The sequence below is a fragment of the Rhinolophus sinicus genome, chromosome 17 (assembly GCF_057876585.1).
Source record: "Rhinolophus sinicus isolate RSI-liver-muscle chromosome 17, RSI-T2T, whole genome shotgun sequence".
Lineage (NCBI taxonomy): Eukaryota > Metazoa > Chordata > Mammalia > Chiroptera > Rhinolophidae > Rhinolophus > Rhinolophus sinicus.
Window position 1 is genome coordinate 50,556,147 of NC_142517.1, and position 25,695 is coordinate 50,581,841.

The 25,695-nt window shown below is 38.9% G+C and overlaps 1 protein-coding gene across 1 annotated transcript; it reads left to right on the plus strand.

The window, feature by feature from the left end:
• The first annotated feature begins 817 nt into the window (after window positions 1-817).
• LOC148754783 (kininogen-1-like) lies at window positions 818-24,987 on the plus strand. Its single transcript, XM_088793810.1, is given in 11 exon segments — window positions 818-1,162; window positions 4,053-4,163; window positions 5,174-5,258; window positions 8,154-8,326; window positions 9,459-9,566; window positions 15,366-15,450; window positions 16,326-16,498; window positions 22,441-22,548; window positions 22,657-22,743; window positions 24,198-24,412; window positions 24,414-24,987. Coding segments are annotated over 11 exon segments (1,899 nt in total). The 5' UTR covers window positions 818-967; the 3' UTR covers window positions 24,973-24,987.
• Window positions 24,988-25,695: the final 708 nt, after the last annotated feature.

Genomic DNA, 25,695 nt, shown 5'->3' on the forward strand with positions numbered 1-25,695 from the left:
TGCCAAGCTAGGGACCCTATTGACAACAAACATGAAGTCAAACATCTTTTTTGGGGGAAAAGGGTAAGATTTGGGAGCAAACATCTACTAAGGGCTAGCCCGTATCTTTAACTCTTAGTCTAACTTGATCAGAAAAATACCTGAAAAGTCTAACTTGGAGACACATGATAATAGTGTAACTTGATCAGAAAAATCACTGAAGCTTGGTGAATGCAAGACCCCCATATTCACCAAACTAGAAATAAGGAGCAAGGAGAGGGTTAAGCAGGGCTTCACTCTACCCATCCCTTCTTATGCTTCTCACTTGTCTCCTCCACTCTGGCATTTTCTTTTTTACACCTAATTCAACTGAGTGGAGCGAAGCTGGCTTGGCCAGAGACCAGATAGGATGCCCATCTTTCATTTGTGGTTGTGCCAATGTCCTGGTGTGAGCCTCCCTGCACTCACTATGTCCCTGTGCACGGGCTCCCCAGGCACGACCAGGATTGGTAGCAGCCTGCTTCTCTACAACTAGACGTCCTGCAAAGCAATTTTCCTGAAAGGTGTCTGCACACTGCTGCATTTTTGTCGCATGTAATGACGTTCATAAATGGTTTTGGGGAAGGGAGCAACAGAGGTGGGTGGTGGTTTTTTTTCTCCTCCTTTATTAGAGTCTGCTCTGATTTGCTATGCAGAGTTGTGCAATCACCTGGAAATGTGCCACATACTTCCCAAATGTAAACACGCAGGTCAACAGCCCCAGTGTTGTAACGTTCCAACTTCCAGGACAACTGCTTGGGTAACTCAGCAGTCATTTGTCCTTATCAAACAAGGCAAATAGTGTATGGCAGCAGGAATCCAATCAGGGCCCTGGGGAGCTAAGGCAGAGAGAGGAGAGACAGAGGATATAAGAGGCTGGAGAGAATTAAAATCAGCGTCCAAGTTAGCTCCCAATGCTTGGTGAAACTCCCAGAGAAAGACTTAAATCATGAAGTTAATTGCCCTCCTTTTCCTTTGCTCCAGGCTGCTACCAACTTTACCGCAGGAGCACAGCTCGCAAGAAATTGACTGCAATGATGAAGACATATTTAAGGCTGTGGACGCAGCTCTGAAGATGTATAACGAGAGAAACGAAACTGGCAACCAGTTTGTATTGTACCGCATAACAGAAGTCATCAAGACGGTGAGTGAGCTGTGTTTAACCTTGAGGTCATTTGGGATTTGTGCTATCACTTGGAGCCCAGGCCTTACACACACACACACACACACACACACACACACACACACACACACACACCAATCACCAATCAACAAAGAGCCGTAGTAAAAGGTAGAAGCTTACAGCTCATAGAAAAGACCAACACCACTCTCTGGCCTGGGGTTGGAAGGCAGGGTATGACTAGTCCTCAACCACCAAGTTTGGCTTCCTGGGTAATCAGAGGAGCGGTATTCTAGGGTGAAATGAAACAAAGGTAGGAAGAGTCGTTTGCATGCAGAGTGGGAGACTCCAGGAACTCAGTCAGGCCTCAGCAAGAGGATTTACTGTGTGACCAGCTTTAGACTAAAATATAAAGACCTCCGGACCTCAAACGGGGAGGGGGTGCTTCTGAGGGTACATCTAACGAATGCTGTATGATCTTACTTATAGGTGGCATTGAAAAAAGTCAAATTTACAGAAGCAGAAAGTAAAAAGGTGGTTGCCAGGGCCTGTGGAGTGAGGGAAATGGGGAGAAGCTGGTCAAACAATATAGGCTTTTAGTTATAAGATGAATAGATTCTGGGGAACTAATGTACAACGTGGTGATTAGAGTTAGTAATACTGTATTGTATACTTGAAATTTGCTAAAAGGCTAGATCTTAAGTGCTCTCACCACACACACACAAAGATAATAATTATGTGAGGTGATGATGTGTTAATTAGCTTAATTGGGGTAATCATTTCATAATTTATATGTGTATTAAATCACCATATTATACACCTTAAATATATACAATGTTTACTTGTCAATTATACCTCAATAAAGCTAGGGTTCAGTGGGAAGAGATACATCTAAGAGGAGAATTCAGAAGTGAGATTCACGTGGTTCTACTGCATTAGACAAAATATCTACCATAAGCTCCATATGGCCAAATGCATCACGGGTAATAGCCATGTTCTAGTTGTTCTTTAATATTTTTTATCATTGATTGATGCACTCAGGTTGAAAACAAATGCTAACAAGATGTGTGATTTCAAGAAATATAAATCTTTCAATAGTTTTAGCAAATTTCTCTATGTCTCCTTGATAGTTAGGCAATTTTTTTATTTCAGTGGAGAAAAAAAATCCAGATATTTGACATAATGAGGTTAAAGAAAAAACACAGTGTACATTTTTTTTTTCCTGAAAGTGAAATCGAGCAGTTCTATTTCACAAACTAGTGCAGTCATGGGAGTCCTGGTGCCCTCAGCAACATTTTATGGGTGTTGTCGTCATTGGCTGGCATCCGTCACAAATGTCAGTTTTTGTTGTAAATGTCCTTAGAATCGCTCTTTATTTTGCTATGTGGGCATCACCTATACCACTGCCGTCATCTGCTTTATCAAAATCTGAGACCTGGAAGGAACCTTGGAGATTCTCTCGTTTGACTCCATCATCTCTCAGACACAAACACTCTGACCCACACAGGCTCTCAGAGAGCACTGCCCCGGGAGTCAGTCGACCTGGGATGTGCTTTTCCAAGGTGGGAGGCTGCCTCAGCTATGCCCCATCTACTCAGGGCCTCCTTTCACCTGCAAAATGAGGGCCTGAACAACATCTTTTCTCAGGTCACTTACTGCTTCCACATGTCAGGATTTTGCATCTGAAAGCTCAACTAACTCATCACCTTTGCATTTAAAAGTTTTATTCATTATTTCATGACATGCTAGAAAAAGCAGAAAACAAAGAAAGCAAAGAAAAATACTAAATTTCCTATAACTAATCCCATCATCCAGAAATAGCTGTTAACATTTTTTTCAAAATTGAAAGATCTCTTTTTTGTTTTATATAACTGTACAAGTAATATACTATGTTTAAAAAAAAGTACTCAGGTAATTCAGGAATTTTTGTTTAAAGAAGAAAGAGAAAAACAATTGTGGGGACAGAGTCCCAGAGAGCAGTTTCCAGGCTCTTGGCCTCACGTGGAAAGGTGCTGACTCAGGTAGTAGATGGCCATCAGCTGTGGCTTGCTGGCCATCAGCTGTTACTAGTTAGCCAATTAGCCACTAATATAACTGCTGTGGCTGTGTTGGTTAGTGAGTCGTTTGGGTGGCAGGGAGAGAAGCTGACAGCAGGTTGCAGGTCGTGTGGCTCCAGCTTTCTGTGAGACTATAGTGGTATGACTTCCCTACCTATGACTCAGTGGGTGTTGCTTTTTGGCCTAACCATATCTTGCGTTCTTATGTGGGGAGCGGAATTAGAGACTCCACAGGCCGCCTCGCATGACAAATGGCACAGCAAGCAAAGACTCCCTCGTGACAACAATCATACTCCTACCACAGAGAGACAACCATTTTAACAGCTCTACTGCATAACTTTCCAGACTTTTACAAATCATACATGTACATATAAGTTGGTTTCTACAAAAATAGGCTAATACTATGGATACTGATTCGTAACTTAAAAAATACCGGGAGCACCAAAAAATGTGTATGCATTTTAAGAGATGTTATCTATGCTCAAGCAGTTGTTTGCTGTAATCAGAAGTGTCTGGACGCTGATGGTAACCACTCTGAGCACCTCTTGTAATTGCAGAAGTCAAATGTGACTTGTATTCATCTTTTGTTATTGGTACATATTGAGTATTATAATTAATACATTTTTTCCTTTCTTAAAATGTGTATACATTTGTGGCACCCTCTGTATATATTTATAAATATGTTATGGACATTCTTGCAAGTATTTACAACTTTCAGTGCTTTTAATAAATGTTTTGCTTTTGTTGAATTAAATCAAGATAAAACATTCATCACTGTGTGTCACTCAAATGGTTTGCTGCTGAGTCAGTTGGGTGACTTACTCCATATCTTTGGTCCCCCTTTGTTTGTTTTTCAGGAGAACCATGACACAGTTTATGCTGTCAAGTACCAAATCAAGGAGGGAGACTGTCCTGTAAAAAGTGGCAAAACCTGGCAGGACTGTGACTACAAAGCTGCGGAGAAAGCTGTAAGTGTGTTGAATTTCCCACACCTCTAGTTTTCTTCTCGAGCCTGCCAGATTCTTTTCACTAGTGCTGGGGATGATGAATATTGTTGAGCCTGTTTGTGAGAGATGCACATAAGCCCTTAAATGTATAGAACAGTCAAATGCTTGATGTCTCTGTTCTTCCACAGACAGAAAATGCATGGAGAGGTCAGAGGTTAAATATAAATAAAAACCTCCCCCGAGAAGAGGGCTCTAATGACAAATTGGGACGTGTGGATCAGGGCCCAGAGAGACAACAAATCAATATTTGGGCCACGATCAGGGCTGGTGAGGGGAGACAGTGGGTGTTTCCATTGCACAGGCCTAAGTACGAATCCTGCTCTGCCTCCAACTGGCTGACCACTCGAAACCAGTACACTCCCTCGTAAAAGGGAGATAAAATTGACCTCACCTAGTTGTTGGAAGACAAAGGGAGATGCATTATACCAAGACCTTTGTTTGAAGAACAACAGCTATCTTAACCAAATGCCTCACATATGCGTGCCACACCACAGCTGGTTGTTTGGCCTTAATTAAGGGAGCCTGCAGAAGGTATCTTCCAGGAAGCAAGCCACTCTTTCCACAATACGTGGATTCACCTCTTTAATGTGAAAACACTGACGTTCTGTGTGCAGTTTGAGCACTCACGTTGAAAGGTAAGGCAAGAGGAGAGTTTACAGCAAGTTGGTTTTAGGGCTTGTGTCCATGTTGGTGAAAAAGATGTATCTCCAGGACTCGAAACAAAAATCTCATACTTTAAAACCTCGTCATTTATACTGCTTCTCCTCTGATGTCTCCTGAATATCAGTGGTTTGTAAATAATAATAATTTGGTCATAAACACATTCATCCTTATATATCAAAGCGCTATTAGAAAATATCTTGGCAAGTGTATAAAGAAAGGAAAGCCATATTTCACAACAGTCCTAGGTGTACTTCCCATTTGAAAGATTAAGATGAATGGTTTGTTTGTTTGTTTGTTTGATTTTTTAGGCCACGGGAGAATGCACAGCAAACGTGACAAAGAGCGGGAACACGAAATTCTCTGTGGCTACCCAGACCTGCCAGATTACTCCAGGTAACAGATCTATCCAGTGGCGCTGCTCTGGGGAAAAGGAACTATTTCTGTGTGGGGACCAGGAGCACAACCTAGGAAACACTCCCTTCAGAGGACAGTTGTAGAGATGCCATTCTCAGCCTTGGTGGGGGGTTGGGGGCTGGAGTGGCAGAGTCCTGAGGTTGGGGCCAGGCTCCTGCCAATCATCCCGGCTCTTCCTGAGAGCAGCGCTGTAGCAGGTGTGTGTGCAAGGGCCCTGCGAAAGGATGAGAAGATGTGAACCCTGCCTTCAATTGTAGGCAGCATCCTCGGAGGAGAAAAGCACAGGCTTTGAGGTCAGACCTGGCGTGGAATCTTTCAAAACCTCTTCACCTTTTTGGCTTCTTTTTCTTTATCTATAAAGAGGATCATAGTAATTCCCTCTGGACAGGGTTGTTGTAGACTGAAACTGGATGACATGCCTAAAGGTAGACCATAATAATGTATTACTGATAATCGGGATAAAAGTAATAACAGCTGGCATTTATTGAGCACTTATTGCCAGCCACAGTCCTAATCACTTTACATGTATTAACATTCTTAACTTCACAACAATTTTATCAGGAAAGTATTAATAGTCCCATTTTACAAATGAGAAAATTGAGGTCCACAGCTGTTAATAAGTATCTTGTCCAAGATCCCACAGCTAGTAAGTAGCAGAGTTGGTATAGTAGACCCTGTAAGTATGGAACAACTTATGAATAGATATAACCACTATCATTAGCTCCTTCCTTCCTTTGGCAGAGGGGCCACATATGGAAGAATGGGCACATCTAGGTGATGTAAGCCACAAAAGTCACCCCAGAACTGGCCTTCTGCAAGATAGGGTTTCAGTACACGAGGCTCCAGGACAACGTCTTCAGCCACATTCTTCAACCTCACCAGAATGGCAGTTGTTCTGTCCTGGCCTTACTCATCTATGTGAAACCACAGAAACCTTATCCCTTGGGTTTCAGCAATTACAAGAAGTTGCATTAAAAAACAAAAAAAACAGTTCGAAACACAAAAGAAATTACAAGTAGTTTAATTTTTTGGAATGGCTTTTTATTATTCAGTTTAAGACCTCTATCTCATAAGCAAATTTTCACATTATCCAGAACACAGAATATATACTATGAGAGAAAAGCTCTTTGCCACACCTTCAGAAATTACTAGGTACTAGTTCCACAATCCTTCATCTGAAACAATTTTGGCCATAATTCAAAATTTAAAATCTTTATTTTAATTAAAAAAAAATCTCTCTAGAATTGTTGAGGCAAGGTGGAAAATCATCTGTCACTCAGAAAAACTGAATTTACAATATTCCATGTCTTGTTTTACCCCTGTCAGAGCTGCCCTTGAAGTCAGGCAAACCAGCCTTTGGACTTTATCTCCCCTTTAAATGTTCTGGGTTCATCTATTTTGTTGTTGTTCTCCCTTAAGTAATTTTCTCACCTTTCCCATGTAATTCCCCTCCAGGTTTTTAAGTTTGCCCACTGCACTGATACAGCATAACTTCATTAAGAAGTGGGTTGGTGGGGAGCCATGAATATTCATCCAGTAAATCGTTTTCCTGACACATCTACTTATGGAGTGAAAGCCAATAAACAGCTGCTAGGGGAGTTGTGTTGACCTGCTAACAACTGAGGGAAAGTGTGGTAGAATACTGTTGGTCTCCTGATTCTGTTTGGTGCTTGCACATTTGGGAAGCGAGAGTCCCTTTGGGAAGGGGCCTAGGAATCCTTCAGGACTTTGGCGTGGGCCTCTACTGACCAGCAGGTCAGGGCTATGTGCTGTAAACAATACTTGATAAGTTAATACAAACTCACACCTGTTTTAATATTTTACATTGTTTTAGTAAAACCAAGTCAGTGGCTCCTCATTCTTACAGCGGACCATTCTTAACTTACTTCAAGGCGTCTATGGAGACCCTGAAATTATGTGGAGAACATTATGAGTACGAGCATTTTCCTGGGGAGGGCACCATAGCTTTCGTCAGGTTCACCAAGGAGCCCATGACCCTTGTAATATGGTTAGTAACCCCCGGCCTGCAGAGAGCATCCCAGATCAATAACAAGACTCTGTATAGCCACTGTTCAGACTGCAATCACCCCTCCCAGCCTCCGGAGTCAAGCCCTGGTAACATGTGTATACATAACATCTCACACCCCCGCCGGGACTCATCCTGCTTCTTGGGACCATGGGTTCTGTTTCTCAGGCCTCATTCCTCTGTTGTCTGCTTGACCTGGACTGACCTTCGCCCTTCCTGTCTCAGGCCTCTTCTCAGAGAAGTCCTGAGCTCACTGCAGGCTCCTGCCTTTCTGTGCTCTTACAGGATTATATTGACGTGATCCAGCTACAGTTTCATCTCTCCCTCAACTGCCCAACTCCTTCATGGCAGTGACCATTACTAACAAATTCCCATATCTACGTAGTCTACTCAGTGCCTGGCATATGTCAGCAGGTGCAAAATAGGTGTTTATTGGATTGAATTGATAATAAAACATCTTACACCAGGCTTCAAAGAGCTTTAGTTAACAATAGAAAATAAATAGTAGTATATGTATAATGTTTTACGTTTTAATAAGAGATATTTATTATTATAATACATAATAAATTATGTATGGTTTCTATAATTTAAAATGACTTTTAATAAATTTAAAATAATTATGAACAATAGTATTCATGTAAGATGTTCCTAAGTGAATGATAGGGTTTTTTTCTTTTTTTTCCTCTGACAGAAATGCAGTTCTGTGTTCTCTTTTCCTAATGCCTTCTGGGATTTACTGGAAGGTTTATTTACCAGGGCCTTTGAAATTATCTTATTTAGGACAATGTATCTGGATGTAGGTTTTGCTCATTAACTCTGCCCTTTTTGCCTATTCTTTCTTTGTCAAGCTGAGGCACCCGGGATGACACCTGAGTATGGTTGCCTAGGTTGCATGGAACCCATATCAACTGACAGCCCAAACGTGGAACGCGTTCTGAGACATGCCATCGAACATTTTAACAACAACACTGATCGTTCCCACCTCTTTTCTCTTAAAGAAGTAAAAAGGGCCCAGAGTCAGGTTTGTTCTTTAATTTTTCGTTTCACACACTATTGTTAAAATTTGTTGGATCGTTATATTTAGGGTCTCACTATCTAAAATAAACCATTGGCTGAAGGAAACCATATGATTCCACGACTGGTGATGAGGCAGTTCTTTTATGTTCTCATCTGACTAGCACAGGAGGCAAAGAGCTTGCTCTTTAGTTGCAGTGATTTGGGTACTGCACTATGGAAAGGGGAAACGGGTGGCTAATCAGACCCGTTCATTTGAGATTGGTTTTAATGAATGGGTAGTCGGTATTACAGGTTCTTCCTAGAGGTGGTGAAATGAAAGACACATTCTGGCTGTAAGGTTTTAAGAAAACTAAAGCATCACCAGCTATCACGAGTCAAATATGGCTCCAATATACTAAGTTATACCTAAAAAGGTTGGCATAGCTTTCTGAGTACCCTCTAAATCATAGTTTCCATATCATCATTTAAGAAACATAAACACTGGTAAATCTGGTCTTTTCTTTGTTTCCGTTCATTAAGTCTTTACTGACAGTTGATTGGGTCCCTTGTAGTTCAGTCTCTAAATATTAGTGACTTGGTCAATAACATTCCCAGCTTTTAAGAAACCTTCCAACTTGCCTTCATACAAGATGCATATTCTACTCAGTTACGTCCAAATCCAGGAATCAGGATGAGACTAGTCCAGGATAAAGCAGAAAAGTCTTATTACCTGACAGTCTGGGAACTTGAGAACCTACCATTAAAGGTCACTCTAGCTCCAAAGTTGTCTTTAACCATTTAGAAGAATATCATTCATATTTCACAAAATTCAATAGAACATTTTTTCATGCTCCTGGCAGAACAAATATTGCTAGGTCTTACTTAAGGAAATAGAGTAACTCCAGCTATACATTACTTTTCATTTTCAGATGTGTAGGTGTGTGTGTGTGTGTTTGTGAGTGTGTGTGTTTGTGTGTGTGTTGAGGGGTGTGAGAGTCATAAAGTGCTTAATATTTACTCAGTCATGACTTTTGCCTAGTGATAGTAGTCTACATTTTTGAGCACTTATGATATCCCAGACAGTATACTAAAGTCCTCATAACACTGTGAAGACTGTTTAAGCTGCCCTTTAAATATTCAATTCAAAATTGTTTCAGGTGGTGGCTGGATGGAACTATAAAGTTACTTATACAATTGCGCAAACTAATTGTTCCAAGGAGCAATTTCTGTTCTTAACTCCAGACTGCAAGTCTCTTCTCAATGGTGTAAGTAGACAAAAGTGGAATTATGCAGATCGTAGGATTTTGTGTGCAGTATTTACAGGCGTGGGAACTCTCAGCTATGTAGGAAGAATCGGTCACTAAAATTTCAGATGGCATTCACCAATGCACAGTCACATTCACTTGGGAACTTCGAAGCTCACGTCACTGGTCAAGCTGCCTCACCTACGTGGTTAAGCAACCTGTACATCTAGCAATAAGCATTTACAGATATAACCGGAAACTAGGTTATATAAAATGGTGCCATGGTCAAGTTTGTGTTTTCACGTCTTCACACTTTCCTGTCTCCCTTTTTTCCTCCTGGGCTCCAAGACCTCCTGTTGTTCTGAGCGCTGCCCAGGACAATCCCTCACTTCCAACTTGTCTCCGCTTGGTTTTTCACCTTCCCTCCCCTACCTTTATCTTTAGTAAACACATCCTAAGCCTCTATCCCTACGTGACACTTTCTAGGATGACATCTTGTTATCAGAACCAAAATTATGTTAAAAACAGCATCTCATGGCGGCGGTGGTTAGTGCGGGTTCAGATGAGTAAGGCACGGTGAGCTTCCCAGGGATGTTTTGCATTTTAGCAGAAGCCTGCGCTTCAAGCAAGGGATTGCTATGAGCCCTGTATCTAGTAATTCTGCTTCTAAAATTCTATGATATGTGAAGAAAATGAGAAATCCAGAGAGTGATATGCTAATTTCAGGTTATTATTAATAGAAAAACATTGGAAATAACTTATATTTTCAACCTTCAAGAATGGTTAAGTACATTACAGTAGCTCCATACAGTAAAATATGTGCAGCCAATAAATTACATTTACAGAGTTTTAGTGACTTAGTAAAATGGTTCTGGTATGTTAAGTAATAAACAAAAAAAGGAGGTTGCAAAACCATATGTAGAAATGTATTCAAATATATAAAGTAAATGTAAATATTAAAAGTGACGGAAAACAAATGTGCCAAAATATAGTTAACTTTCAGTTGGGACTATGGGTGCTTTTTCTGATTCCTTATACTTTTTGGAACTCTTCAATACTTCCCAATGTTTCCAATCAAGCATGTATTTATTTCATAATTGGGGGAAAAAGGTAAAAAGAACACTATTAATAGAGTGTAAGGACAACCCACAGAATGGGAGAAAACATTTGCAAATTATATATCTGATAAGTTTTTAATATGCAGAATATATAAAAACCCCTACAGAGCAACACAAAAAGGCAATCAACCCAGTCTTAAAATGGGCAAAAGACTTAAACATTTCTCCAAAGAAGACATGCCAATGGCCAATAAGCACATGGAAAGATATTTTACATATTTATAATAGCTATCAGGAGAATGTAAATACAAACCACAATAAGATGCCACCTCATACCTAGAGCATAGCTATAATTCTAAAAAATTGGAAAATAACTAGTATTGGGGAGGATGTGGAAAAATTGAAACTTTTGTACGTGGTTGATGAGCATCAGCAATGTATACCCTTGAAATAATTCAGGATTATTTTTCAAACGTAGCTACTTTCATAGACAAAAGCATTTTTAGTTTTCATTTTCTCAATCAACAATGTAGTTAATGTGTATTTATTTAACCACTATATTTTCATATATTTGTTAGAAATTTATGGGTTGAATTTAAGAATTGTCTTCTATACACTTTGCCCATTTCTCTTTGGGATAAATATTAATGATTTGGAAAACAGTATTTGTGTATTAAAGGCATTAGTGATTTGTCATATTTTCTCAGCTGTTTACTTTTTAGTTTTCATTATGGTATTTCTGCCTTACAAATAGTTTTTGTTTGTCGGTGACCAAATCTACCCATATTTCCCTTTTGAATTCTTCCGTCAGTATCTCAGCAGTCACCTTTTTTTTTTCTTATTCTATGGTCACTATTTTTAAATATTGCTTTCAAATCTATCTGGAATCAAATTTAATGTATCTTGTGAGGTATCTAAATTGATTTGCTTTCAAAAGAATAACCAGATATTTCAACATTTTTCCCTTCTACATAAATTTGTGATCTTTATCCCATACTAGTTTCCTTTGAAAAATCTGTTTTTCACATTTATACTAACATGTTTTAACAACTGTTGCTTCATAGTAAATTTAAATTTGTGATTTATTATTCTGGTGTTAAATTTTCAAAACCAACCTTAGAATAAGTTTGTAAGAAAAACTTACATTGTCACATAGATTAGAATTGCATTACATTTCTAAATTAATTTGAGGAGAATTAGTGTGTGTACTATATTTAGTCTTTTCAGTCAAGAACATGCTTTATATCTCTATTTAGTCGTTTTATTTTAAATTTCTAACGTTATGTGCTTTTATTTATATACATGTGGACCATTGCTCACTAGAGTTATTTCTAGGTTTGGAGAGGTTTTTATTGCTTTGTTGTTGGTTTTTTTATTTATTTATTGGAGTGACAATTGTTAGTAAAATTACATAGATTTCAGGTGTGCAATTCTGTATTACATCATCTATAAATCCCATTGAGTGTTCACCACCCATAGTGAGTTCTCCTTCCATCACCATATATTTGATCCCCCTTACCCTCACCTCCCACCCCCCCACCCTCCTTACCCTCTGGTAACCACTAAACTATTGTCTTTGTCTATGAGTTTTTGTTTCTTATTTGTTTGTCTTGTTCTTTTGCTGTTTTTGGTTTATATGCCTCACATCAGTGAAATCATATGGTTCTCTGCTTTTCTGTCTGACTTATTTCGCTTAGCATTATACTCTCAAGATCCATCCATGTTGTCACAAATGTTCCTATATCATCTTTTCTTACCGCCAAATAGTATTCCATTGTGTATATATACCACAACTTCTTTATCCATTCATCTATCGAAGGACATTTTGGTTGCATGTCTTGGCCATCGTAAACAAAGCTGCAATGAACATTGGAGCACACATGTCTTTATGTATAAATGTTTTCAGATGTTTGGGGTAGATACCAAGGAGATGGATTGCTGGGTCAGATAGTAATTCTATTTGTAATTTTTTAAGGAACCTCCACACTGCCTTCCATAACGGCTGCAACAGTCTGCATTGCCACCAACAGTGTATGAGAGTTCCTTTTTCTCCACAACCTCTCCAATAGTTTGACTATTTGTCTTGTTGATGACTGGGGTGAGGTGATATCTCATTGTAGGTTTTTTTTTGCATTTCTTGGAGAGGTTTTTTTGTTTCTCTGGTTTTGGTTATTGCTATCAGAAATTAAATCCTTTGTTTTCTTTTTATTTTATTCTCTTTTTAAAAAGCTATTGTTATATATAAATGTATCAATTTTGAAACATTTACCTGATATCCAGCAAGTTTACAGAACTCTCTGATTAACACTAATGCCTTTCAATTGATTGTGTTGATTGTTCTAGGAATATAATAATATCTTATGCAAGTAACATTTTTATCTCTTTTCTGATGCGCTTATTTTTTGTTTAGTGTCTCAATGAATTTACCCAAACTTCCAGAAATACATATATATATATATATATATATATATATATATATATATATATTTAAGTGATTACACATTTATGTTTTATTTCTGATTTTATTGGGAAAGCCTCTAGAATTTATTATGTATATTTGCTATGGGTTCCAAAGAGTCATTCTTGTCATGTTAAAGAAGGACCCTTACATTTCTGCTTTTAAAGAGGTTTGTTTTGTTTTGTTTTTAAATAAGAAACTGGTGATAGAATTTCATTTAGCAAATGCTTTAGAATATATACTGAAATATCATATTATATTTTCTAATTCAATCTGTTATGTTGTTTTGACAACTTTCCTAATAATAATCTCTAGATTGTTAAATGAAGCTCTATTTGTTTAGTATAAGTTATTCTTTAAATATGCATTTGGATTTTATTTCTAGTTTGTTTATGAATGCCACATCTATATTTATAAGTGAAAGTAGTTTAACAGTTTTCTGGGGGTGTGTGTGTGTGTGTGTGCGTTCTATTTTTTCAGGTTTTGGTATCCAGATTATAGTTTCATAGAATGAGTTGGGTGTGTGTTACATGACGTTGAGTCACCTCTGACTCTTGGTGACTCTCTGAATGAGCGATGCTCGTAATGTCCTGACCTCAACAGCCCTTCTGAGCGCACCTGCAGTCTCATGCCTCTGACATCTTTTATGGAGTCAATCCAGCTCATAGTTGGTCTTCCTCTTTTCCCGCCACTGCCTTCTATTTTGAGTTAGTTTGTTTGCCACTAATTTCTATATTCAGGAACAGTTTATATAGCATGGAAATATATGTTCTTTAGTTTTTAAATTTATTCATCTATAAACCATCTAGTTGTTTGGAGATGAGAAGTGGAATGAAAGTTGAGAGTAACGATAGCATTCTCTGTTTCTTCAGTCATTGATCCATTCTAATTTCGTTCTTGTTTTTACGTCAGCGTTTGTTATTTATAGTTTTTCAGAAAAATAGCTGCTTCTTTGGGATTGAAATTAGCATACTCTTGTTTATAATATTCTCTTATATTTATATGCTTCTCTGTATCCTTTACTATGTTACCATTTTGTGCATTTAATTTTTTTCCTTCCCCTAATAATGATCATTTATTTGGATTTGTGTATTTATACTAGTGCTTTCTGTTTTCTAATTAATTGGTTTTGCCTATATCTTTATTGTTTCCTTTTTTTTGTTTTGCTGAAGACTATTTATATTCTTTTTCTAACCTGTTGGGAAGAACACCTAGATTTGGGGCTGTTTTGTTTGTTTCTTGCCTCTCTTTTTAAATTACGAAAGTATATAAAGCAATGAGTTAAATTCTATATGCTGCTCTACAACATTATGTAAAATTCTCATTTTTCTTGTTTTGTTTTTTATATTTTTCCTTATCCAGGGAAGACCCTAACTATTCAGGCAAGTGTGCTTAGATGTCTAAGTACTTAGCTTTTTGTTTATTTGTTTATACTTATATTATTAATTTTTAGTAATTGTTGTTCTTTTTGGTGCTAAGGTCAAATAATATGACCTGAATTACTTTCGATTTGCAAAGTTTATTGAGTCTTTCTTGTGAACTAGTATATAAGCAATTTAACATATTTGCATCACACTTATAAAAATATCATTTTAAGTTGTGTGTATCATATGAAAAAAACAGTTAAATAAATTTTTATTATGTTACTCAAGTCTTCTACGATGTTTTTTATTTTTTAACCATTTGGCCTATCTTTGATTTATAGTTGTACATTAAATTTTCCCACAATTATTTTTATCTTTTTCTATTCATATATTTATTTTCTGCTTTGTGTATTTTGTTTCCATATTTCTAGACTATGTCATTCATAAGATTAAAATGATCTATTTTACTACCTTCGTGAGTTGTTTGTTACCTTGAATTTTACTTTGTCCACTACTACTAATGCTTTATCTTCTTTTTCATTTATATTTGCTTCATATAGCTTTGCTTGACCATTATATTTAATCTTTTTTATTATAAGGTATTGGTCTTGAAAATATAATACATTGATTTTGTTTTTAACTTAATCTGAAAGTTTGCCTTTCTAAAAGAAAATTTGACCCATTCCCTTATAAGGTTATTATTCCTATACTAGGTATTCTTGTCATCTTATTTCATGTTTCGCGTGCTTGTGTACATATGTCTGTGGTTGTTGTTGATGCTGTTACCAAATTATATCTTATTCTCCTTTGCGATTGGATTATGTTTGGTTTTGTTTTCTATGCAAAGTCAACATCCTATATTTGATTTTACTAGTTGTCTGCTTTAAAGGCTCTTAAAAACGTTTTTAATTTATGCACTTCCATCCTTTTCAAAAACTAGGATACCGGTGAATGTACAGATAATGCATACATAGATCTTCAAAACAGAATTGCTTCCTTCTCCCAGAAATGTGACCTTTTTCCAGGTAAAGGAAAATACATGTTCCTGCTCTAACAGCGCTCGTTGGTCCCAGACAAGTGGCTAGGTCTTTTCATAGGAATTGTGTGTTGGGTGCCAGGATCTACCACAAAGTCTATATGACCAATAGACCTTGCTGAGAACACTGTACCCCATTTCTGCCCAGCTATTCTGTAGCAGGCGCAGTGGAAACTGCTCTGAGTGGCCAGGAGGGAATATGGTGACAAAAGGGACAATTTAAAGTACTCTGGGCAAAGCTGGCCTCAAGTCCATGTTCAGCAGGACTTTGTTGTGTACAAGATGTCCCTAAGTCAGGTGTTGTAGGGGAAGCTGTATCTCATTTTTAAACGCTCAGAATAAAATCCTTTCAGTTAAAGGCATTTTTCTCCTGCATATTAGAATGGGAGGAAGGGAGATAGCACAATTTATGGTAAAGTAGTTCTTATACCAAGAGGTGGCTTTTCTCATACTTGGAAGATATTTGCCTACATTCCACAATGAGAAGCATTACTGAAGCTGCCTGCTCACCAGAATCACAGGACTTAAAAATTTTCCACTAGAGAGTTATTCCTTTAAGTTAAACATTACTTTTCATACTTTCCATCAAAAATGCAAAAACTTAGAAAAGTGCAGCATATTGATTGAGTCATTAACTATTACCTTCCAACTGAAGATTTCCTTAAGCATACTTGGCTCTGAGGAGAGGAAAAGAGGAGGGGCTGTAAAGTGGAGGTCAGACAGACCACCTCCAACCTCTCACTACTGAGCCTTGGGCTGCCACGGTGGCCCTCTATAAACGGATGCTGGACCATGTGGGGGAGAGGTACTGAGGCTCGACTGCTCCTTCAGTGCACATGCTGACTTCAAATCTGATTCTTTCAGGGGAGGATTTCGTACTACCACGTCCCAGGCTTTGCCTTGGCTGCCCCTCAGAAATACCTGTCGACAGCCCAGAGCTGGAGGAGCCTTTGAAACATTCTATCACAAAGCTTAATGCAGAGAATAATGGAAATTTCTACTTCAAGATTGACACTGTGCACAGAGCAACATCACAGGTCTGTACATTATGCTACAAAAATAGTGATATTACAGTCTATTTGCAAATTACTTGCTAATTGTGCCACTGATCTTGACTCTGGACTGGGAAATAGTAGGCCTAGTGCGAGGGATTTGAATTTCAAGTCCCAACCTCGCTGCTTGCTTGTTGTGTGATCTTGGACAAGTCATTTAGAACATTCACTTGTTTTCTGTTTGTAAAGGACTGGGATGAGGGTCAAATAAGAAAATGCATGTTAATCACTTTTCAATCTCTGTACAGTGCTATATAAATACTAGCAACTCTGATATAATTAGTGAAGTTTAGGTCTATGGAAAGCAGGATTTATTCTCTGCCTTTCTAGACTCATTTGTCATTGTAACATCACGTAGGGCCTTGGGCTCAGCCACATCAGTCAGTATATCACTGGCCAGACTCTCTTCACACTCTCCCCTCCATGTGATTTGTCCCCTGCCTGAGGTGTCCTTCCCACCCACAAATGTACCCTCTGGGAATTCATCTTTCCTTCCATGCCCTGTCAATAGAAGATAAGGGGTGTCCTGGCCTGGGGACCAGGGGACCTAGTCTACCACAGCAGCAGACACTCACGTCCTGGGTGACACTGGGCGGTCAGTCACTCAGAGTCACTCAGCCTTTGTGGCCCCATTTGTAAAATGAGTGGCTGGATAAGAAGAGCCCAATGCCTTCCACCTCCAACAGCCTATGGCCAATGTATTCAAGGACAGATTCCTATTATAGAACCTCAAAATGGGCCTCCCTAAATATAAGTTAAAGAAAAGTAATCAAAATAGAACCAAACTGTTATAGAAAAACAACATAATCTTTATAATCAGATGAAAAAAAATCTAACTTAAAACAGTTCATATTTGGGGTCAGTAATTGTGGGAAACCCCAATACGTGTGGTTTGTGTCGTATGTTGCCAACTTTCTTAGGCAACATTACCTTGATCAACATTATCATTTAAAAAGTTGTGTTAAGGTGTACTGTGAAACAAGCAAGAAAATTTGTGATCATCAAAATGTAGATTCTGAAACACTCTTAGAACCTTCATCTTCACTTACACGCACACCTGGAATTTTAAAAGTTAATTATGAAATTTATCTTAAAAATGTAACCATGTTTACCCAGCAAAACAATGCCAGAAAAGGCGAAGGAGGAGTTTAGTTCCTCTATGACCCTGCTCTCTCCACCCTCCTCCCACCACACTTTCTTTGTGCTTTAAAAAAAAAAAAAAAACCATAGAGACAGGGAAGACTGTTGTGGTTTGATTTTCCAAATGAGATTATACTATCACCCTGTAACTTGATTTTTTAAGTATTGGTCATCTCTCCAGGTCAACAGATGTATTGATATACTCTTTTTGATAGCTACATAATATTATACATACATACATACACAAACACACAAACATGCACATTCACACACACACGAACACACACACACACAATCTTAGTTTGCTCAGGCTACCATACAAAATATCATAAACTGGGTGCCTTAAACAACAACAGTTTATTTCTCACAGTTCTGGAGGCTGTGAAGTCCAAAAACTAGCAAATTTGGTTCCTTGGTGAGGACTCAGTTTCTGGTTTGCAGATGGCCACCTTCTCTCACTGTGTCATCTCACATTTCAGAGATTGAGAGGGAGGGAAGGAGAGAGACAGAGCTCTGGTTTCTCCTCTCTTCTTATAAGGAGACAATTCCCGTGATGCAGCCCCCATCCTCATAACCTCATCTAAAATTAATTGCCTCACAAAGGGCCCATCTCCTAAAATCGTCACATTGGAAGTAGGGCTTCAGTATATGAATTTGGTGGGGGGGGACATAGTCAGTCCATAACACTGCCCACAATCCCCCCCCCCCACACACACACACACTTAAATCCTAGAATTAAGTATTGATAACTTTGGCCACAAATTGGGCGACATCAACTAACTTTTCAACATGTAATTTAAGATCATTTTTACTGCACATATTTCTCAAATGTATAAGAGATATAAGACATGGCCTTTAAAACTCACTTTGAAAAAACTATGCTTGGTATTTTGTTGAATTTAGAGCATTTTATAAAATATGAGTTTAACTTTTTAAATAAAGTGTGCCCTTATGGACACAAAAAAAAATTTTAATGGGCCACAAAATATTAATTGTGGAGATAGCATTGAATAGTGATTAAAAGTGTTGCTAGAGATTGAAACAGTTTCTTAATATATAAAATGTAAGAGAAACAAACTAGAAAATCGGAATAATTTTCCTAATCTTATAATTTAATCCACATAATTTCTATGGTGGGACTAACTTATTATTTCTCTGATTCATGATTTGGTGGACAATAAGGCATATTTAAAGAAAATGTTTAAAATTTCTGGTCAAGATGGTGGCGCAGGCAAACTTACTTCCTCTCTTGACCACATCAAACTTACAACTAAACCAGAGAACCATCACTGAGAATCACCTGAAGTCTTGCTGAACCAAAGGCTTACAACTACGGACATACAGAGGAAGCCAACTCAAGACTGGTAGGAGGGGTAGAGATGTGGAACAGACTGGTCCCACACCCACGTGTGACCATTAAAATTTGAGAGGGATATCTCAGCTGCAGAGTCCCCCCCAGAGGAGCAAGGTCTCCCAGCCCCACATCTGGCTCCCAGGCCCAGGGTTCTACTGCCAGGGACAGAAGTCCACATAACTTATGGCCATGAAAACCAGCGTTGATTGTGGCTGAGTAAGACAAGGGTGGCTGTAGTCCCAGGAGATCCTCTTCAAGAACCTGCATGCATTTTAATTGCTGAAGGACTCACTCACTCTGAACTCCAGCACTGGGGCAGCAGCTCAAAGGGCACCAGGGATGCACAGGGAGGAACTGAATTATCTGGTTTCAGAGAGAGGGCTGGATGGGCGGCTTTCACCTAGATAGAGGAGCTGGCAAAAGCCATTGTTTCTTTGTTAAGCCCTTCCCACTCCTGGCATGCAGACATATATAGTCACCATATCTGAGTCTCCATCAACCTGGCTAACACCATTCACTCACCCTGGCCTGGTGATTCCCTGAGATGCTGCCCCATTTAACTTTTGGCCACACACAAGCAGCCTCTAGTGGCTTTTCCATACAACGGCCTGTCTTGACTCATGCTGAGGAATTTCCTAAAATCTCTCTAAGTTTCTCAAAACCCAAACAAGCGGCATCTGGCTTCAGCATGACCCCTACCCCTGGATGAGCAGTTCTAAACCAGGTACTAGTGACAGCCAGCCACAGTTCATGGTTTGACCTCCCAAAGCACCTCCAAGCCCAGCACAGGTGGTGGCCATCTGCAGGCTGCTTTTTTGCTCATGCCAGGTGGCCCAGGGTAGGGCACAAACTGCAGCTGAACTTGGTTTGGAGGGGGTCCTCTCCCAGGAGGCCCTGGGGCTGGCACGCCCAGTGGCCAGCTTCCAACCAAGCCAGAGCATCCTCAAGCTGACTCCAAGAATGACACAGCCAATGGGCACACTGGGCAGGCACCAGACTCCTGCTAACGCGAATCCTGCTCCATAGAGTCAACCCCTGCACAACAGCTCCTTCACTGTCGTCACTGCCAGTCCTCACAACCAATGAGCCTGAGGGTCATTCCCTCCCAGTGATGTGCAAACAGCAACCAAGGCGCAACTACAACAGGAGGGCACACCTGGAGCACCGAGTTCTGGTGACCAGGGAGACTCTGCTACGGATCCCCCAGGGCACCTACTACTGAGGACACTCTACTAAGACTGGAATGCATAGCAGCCCTACGTAATACATAGAAACAAACACAGGAAACCAGTCAAAATGGGGAGACAAAAAAATGTGCTCCAAATAAAAGAACAGAACAAAGCTCCAGAAAAAGAACTAAGCAGAGCGGAGACAAGCAATCTACTCGATACAGAGTTCAACATTGGTTATGAATCTCAGAGAGAACTTCAATGAAGATATAGGAAACATAGAAAAGAACAAGTCAGAAATAACAGAATACAACAACTGAAAGAAAGAATACATTAGAGGGAATCTACAGTAGATTAGATGAAGCAGACAATCGAATCATTGATTTAGAAAATAAGGTAGCAGAAAACACCCCATCTGACCAGCAAAAAGAAAAATGAATCCAAAAAGATGAAGATAGTTTAGGGGACAACATCAAGCATACCAACATTCTCGTGATAGGGGTACCAGAAGGAGAAGAGAGAGAGCAAGGAATTGAAAACCTATTTGAAGAAATAATGACGAAAAACTTCCCTGACCAGGCAAAGGAAATAGACATACAAGACCGGGACTCACAGAGAGTCCCAAAGAAGATGAACCCAAAGAGGCCCACACCAAGACACATCATAATTAAAATTCCAAAGGTTAAAGGCAAAGAAAGAACCTTAAAAGCAGCAAGAGAAAAGCAGTTAGTTACTTACAAGGGAGCTCCCATATGACTGTCAGCTGATTTCTTAACAGAAACTCTGCAGGTCAGAACTGTTGGCAGGAAATATTCAAAGAGATGAAAAGTAGGGACCTACAACCATGATTACTCTACTCAGCAAAACTATCATTTAGGATAGGACAGATACAGAGCTTCTCAGACAAGAAAAATGCAAATCATCACCAAACCAATAGTACAAGGAACCTTAGAGGGACTTATTTAAGAAGAAAAAAAAAGATAAAAATATGAATAATCAAATGGCAATAACTACATATCTCTCAACATTTACTATAAATGTAAATGGATTAAATGCTCCAAACAAAAGATAGGATAGCCAAATGGATAAGAAAACCAGGCCCCTCCATATGCTGCCTATAAGAGATTCACTTCAGATTGACTAACACACAGAGACTGAAAATAAAGGGATAGGAAAAAGATGTTTCATGGAAAAAAAAAAAAAAAAGAAGCTGCAGTAGCAATACTTATACCACACAAAATAGACTTTAAAACAAAGGCTATAACAAGAGACAAAGAAACACCCAGTAATTCCACTTCTGGTATTTATCTGAAGAAACCTAAAATGCTACTCTAGGGGAAGTGTGTATATATATATTCATTGCAGCATTGTTTATAATGGCCAAGATGTGGAGGCAGCCTGGATGTCTATCAATGGATTGATGGATAAAGAGGAGGTGGTACATATACACAATAGAGTATTGCAGTGAAGGGAATGGGTTCTTGCCACATGTGGTGGCATAGATGGACCTGGGAGGTATTGTGCTGAATGGAGTATGTCAGACAGAGAAAGACAGATGCAATGTGATTTTGCTTATATGTGGAATCTAAAGGACAAAATAAACAAACATAACAAAAAAACTCATAGATACAGAGAACACTTTGATGGTTGCCAGATGGGAGTAGGCTTGGGGGTTGGTGAAAAAGGGGAAGGGATTAAGAAGTACAAATGGATAGTTACAAAATAATCATGGGGATATAAAGTAAAACATAGGGAATGTAGACAATAATATTGTAATCTATGTATAGTGCCAGATGGGTACTAGACTAGGCAGGGGATTGCTTATTAAATTACATAAATGTCTAACCACTATGGTATATGCCTGAAATTAATATAAAATAACATTCAATGTCAAAGGAAAGAAAGAAAATGTTTAAGTTTCTTCTTCATACTCTTCTTAGATTCTATTACAACTTGAGCCCTGAATGACGCCTGAATTTTGCAATTGTTGAACAAACAAAACTCACAAAAATATAAAAATTGTATCATGCTTTTCTTTCCCATTTAGAAAACGAAATGAAACCAGTGAACAGCCAAATATTTTAGTACATGCATACAATTGGAAAGTTTTATTGTCAAACATTTGTACTTTTTTATGTAACCCTCATTTGGTCAGTGTGTAATTAAAAATTTAATATTCTCCTCTAAAAGCCGTTAGGGTAAAAACATTTGATTTGTTATAGAATACTAATTAAACTTCTACTTCATGCTAATTAATTTTTCAGGTTGTGCAGGGAACAAAGTTTGCTATTGCATTCACGGCCAAGGAAACCACGTGTTCCAAGGAAAGTAATAAAGAGTTGACTGAAAGTTGCGAGACCAATGAACTTGGGGTAAGTAGCTGTCTACTTATTCCCTGAAGTCTAATTGATGTTTTATACTTGTTTAAGTAGCTCATGAATAATGCTGTTCTGTCTTTTGGCTTCTATTTTCATGTATAGGAAGTTCTACAATGCACTGCTAAAGTTATTGTGGTACCTTGGATGAACAGGGTTAACACTACTGTCAAGTGTCGATCACCAGAAAAGGTATGATTCTAATTCCAGTCAGCTCGGGTCAATTTTGCTTTTTCTGCAAAGTTCTATTTTGCGGTTGACAATGAACCATTATTTAAATGAATTCGGGCACCACGTTTTTTAAAATGGGGAGAACTTTCACATTGCTGTGCTGATCTGTCTTTTTATGGCTAGAAAGGAGAGCAGCAGTCCCTTCTCACACACTGTGAGTATCATGTCATTCAATAGTCTCTCTCTCTCAGTGGAGTGCAGCACCTGACGGGGAGAGCTCACACTACTAGCTGTGCAGCTTCAAGGTGTGCCTGAGATGCTTCACTGGCATCAGGTGACATCCAAGAAGCTTAGGAGAAAGGCAGATCTCAGGCCCCACTCCACATCTACGGAATCAAAATCTGCATTTAACATGATCCCCAGGGGATTCATACTCATGTGCAGGTGTGTGAAGTATTAGTTTACATCCTCTTTTCTAATTCTTAAGAGAAACTTGGGAGGTAAGTAACACTTTCCCCATCGTCAAGAACGAGACACTAAAAATTGCAAAGATGCTGAAGTCCTAGAGTGAATAATAACGTTATCGAGTGCTGCTTCTGTCCCAGGCACTGTACTGAGGACTTGACATATGTTTTTCTCCTGACAACTCTGAGGCAGGGGCTATTGTTATTCCTGTTTTAGAGATGAGAAAAGTGAAGCTAGTGGCACTCGAATTCAAATCTAGGTCAAATCAGAGCCCTCCCTGTTCACAGGATGCTGCTAACTAGTAGGGTGTGGTTTGTTTGACTCCAAACACTGTGCTCTTTGCACCACCAAACACTGCCTCCAATCATAGTGTTCTTGCCAGTAGTGCGAGTATAGGTAGAAATCATCCACAAATCCATCTCTTCAACGAAAGTTGCCTCATCTTTCTTTTTTCTGGTTTAGGTTTTTGCCATGTGTGGCAATGTATACGTATAGTCCAACACAGATATTATACGAAGGCTGTGTTTCAACCTTGTGAACATGTCCTAATGTGTTTTAGTTCAACAAAGGGATTGTGGATATATGTTCCATATAAATTCAGTTCATAAAGCCATATAGCGCCTTTTAGGATAAAAGCAGTAATTGTGCTAATAGAAATAGTATCAATTAATAAATAATGTGCCAAGGCTTTACATAATCATAGGCTCAGAAGGTACCCTACAGATTATGTAGTTTAGCCTCCCAATTTTTCCAGGTGAAGAAAACACTCTCTAGCTTAGCGGAGTTTTATTATGAACAATAATCAATACCCACAAATGATAAAATCAATCAAAAGAGGAAAAAATATTATTCATCCTCATCCTTTTTGGATTACTAATATAGTATTTAAAATCTGGCAAAGACTTGCTCCAATGTAAACCAAGATAACATTGTCAGGTCTCAGCCCCTTCTTTCTTCATTGATAGTGTGGTTTTCACAGTAATGCATTCATCTTAATGTTTCCTATTTAGATCAAACTGCTGGCAAGGCCTCCAGGTTTTTCACCTTTCCGATTAGTAGCAAGAAAGGAAACAAAAGAAGGAACAACTGTAAGTCCACCCCAAACTTCCATGTCATTTATATAAGATGAAGGGCAGGATTCAGGACAAGTACAAGGATCCACTCGTGCACATGGCCGGGGCCATGGAAAGCAAATAAAACATGACCTTGGTCATGGCCTTACCATAGCATGACCAAGGCCATGGGCACCAAAGGGGACATGGCCTTGGCCATGGACATCAACAGCAACATGGCCGTGGTCAAGGACATCAAAGGGAACACGGCCTAGACCATGGACATAAATATGAGCATGGTCATGGCCATGGAAAATATAAAAATAAAGGAAAAAACAATGGCACGCACAATGGTTGGAGAACAGAGCATTTGGCAAGTTCTTCTGAAGATAGTACTACATCTTCTGCGCAGACACAAGAGAAGACAGAAGGGTCAACATCCCTCCCTTCCCTAGCCCAGCCAGGAGTAGCAGTTACCTTTCCTAACTTCCAAGACTCAGATCTCATTGCAGCTGTGATGACTAATGTACCACCAACTCCCACAGAGAATGATGATGCTTGGATCCCTGACATCCAGATAGAGCCAAATAGCCTTTCATTTAACCTGATATCTGATTTTCCAGAAACCTCCCCCAAATGTCCTGGACACTCCTGGAAGCCAGTTAATGGAATGACTCCAACCGTGGAAATGAAAGAATTTCATAATTTTGATCTCATTGATGCTTTTAATTAATTTATGCAGCCACGGTGTTTCTTTAACATTTCATCACCCCCTCTCCCCATTGTCCAAATATCCTGATATAATGCACCCAAAGCCATGAAGCTTCAAAACAGCCCAGAGAGAAGTGGTGAGACTTACAATGGGGACACCGTCAATTTCTGTGGAAGACATAAAACTGTGTGCAGTTTTATGACTAAATCCTTTCTGAGCCTTCCTCACAAGTTTTCTTAACTAGCAGAGAAAATTGACAAATAAATGTACTTTGTGGCCTACTGCAATTTGCTTTTCTAATAATGAATGTGTATTTTAAAACATGTGTCACTGATTTTCATACAAAGATTCTTGACATTCTAAATACACTGTGACATCTGGTTCCTGAACATGTGAAAATAAGGGAAGTCAAGAGACTGAACGTTCAACATTCTAATGGGGGATAAATAAAACCCCCTAGTGGTCAAAGAGGGACAATAAGAAAGGCACATTGGCCTAAGGGAGGAAAGGCGAAATAAGTTAATTGACTTTCTGTTTTCAAAATGGGCTAGTTATGTCAAATAGTTATTCTGAAAAAGTTATTCTGGTAATTCTCTTTATGAGTGAGCATGTTTCTCATAAGTTAATAGTTTGTATTACTCATTAACTACTCTTTGCTTCAAGGCTTTCCAATAGGAATTTTCTGTTTACTTGTTGCTGAGGTTAGAATGAGTAATACTTAGTTTTCAGCAGCTCTGAGTTTAA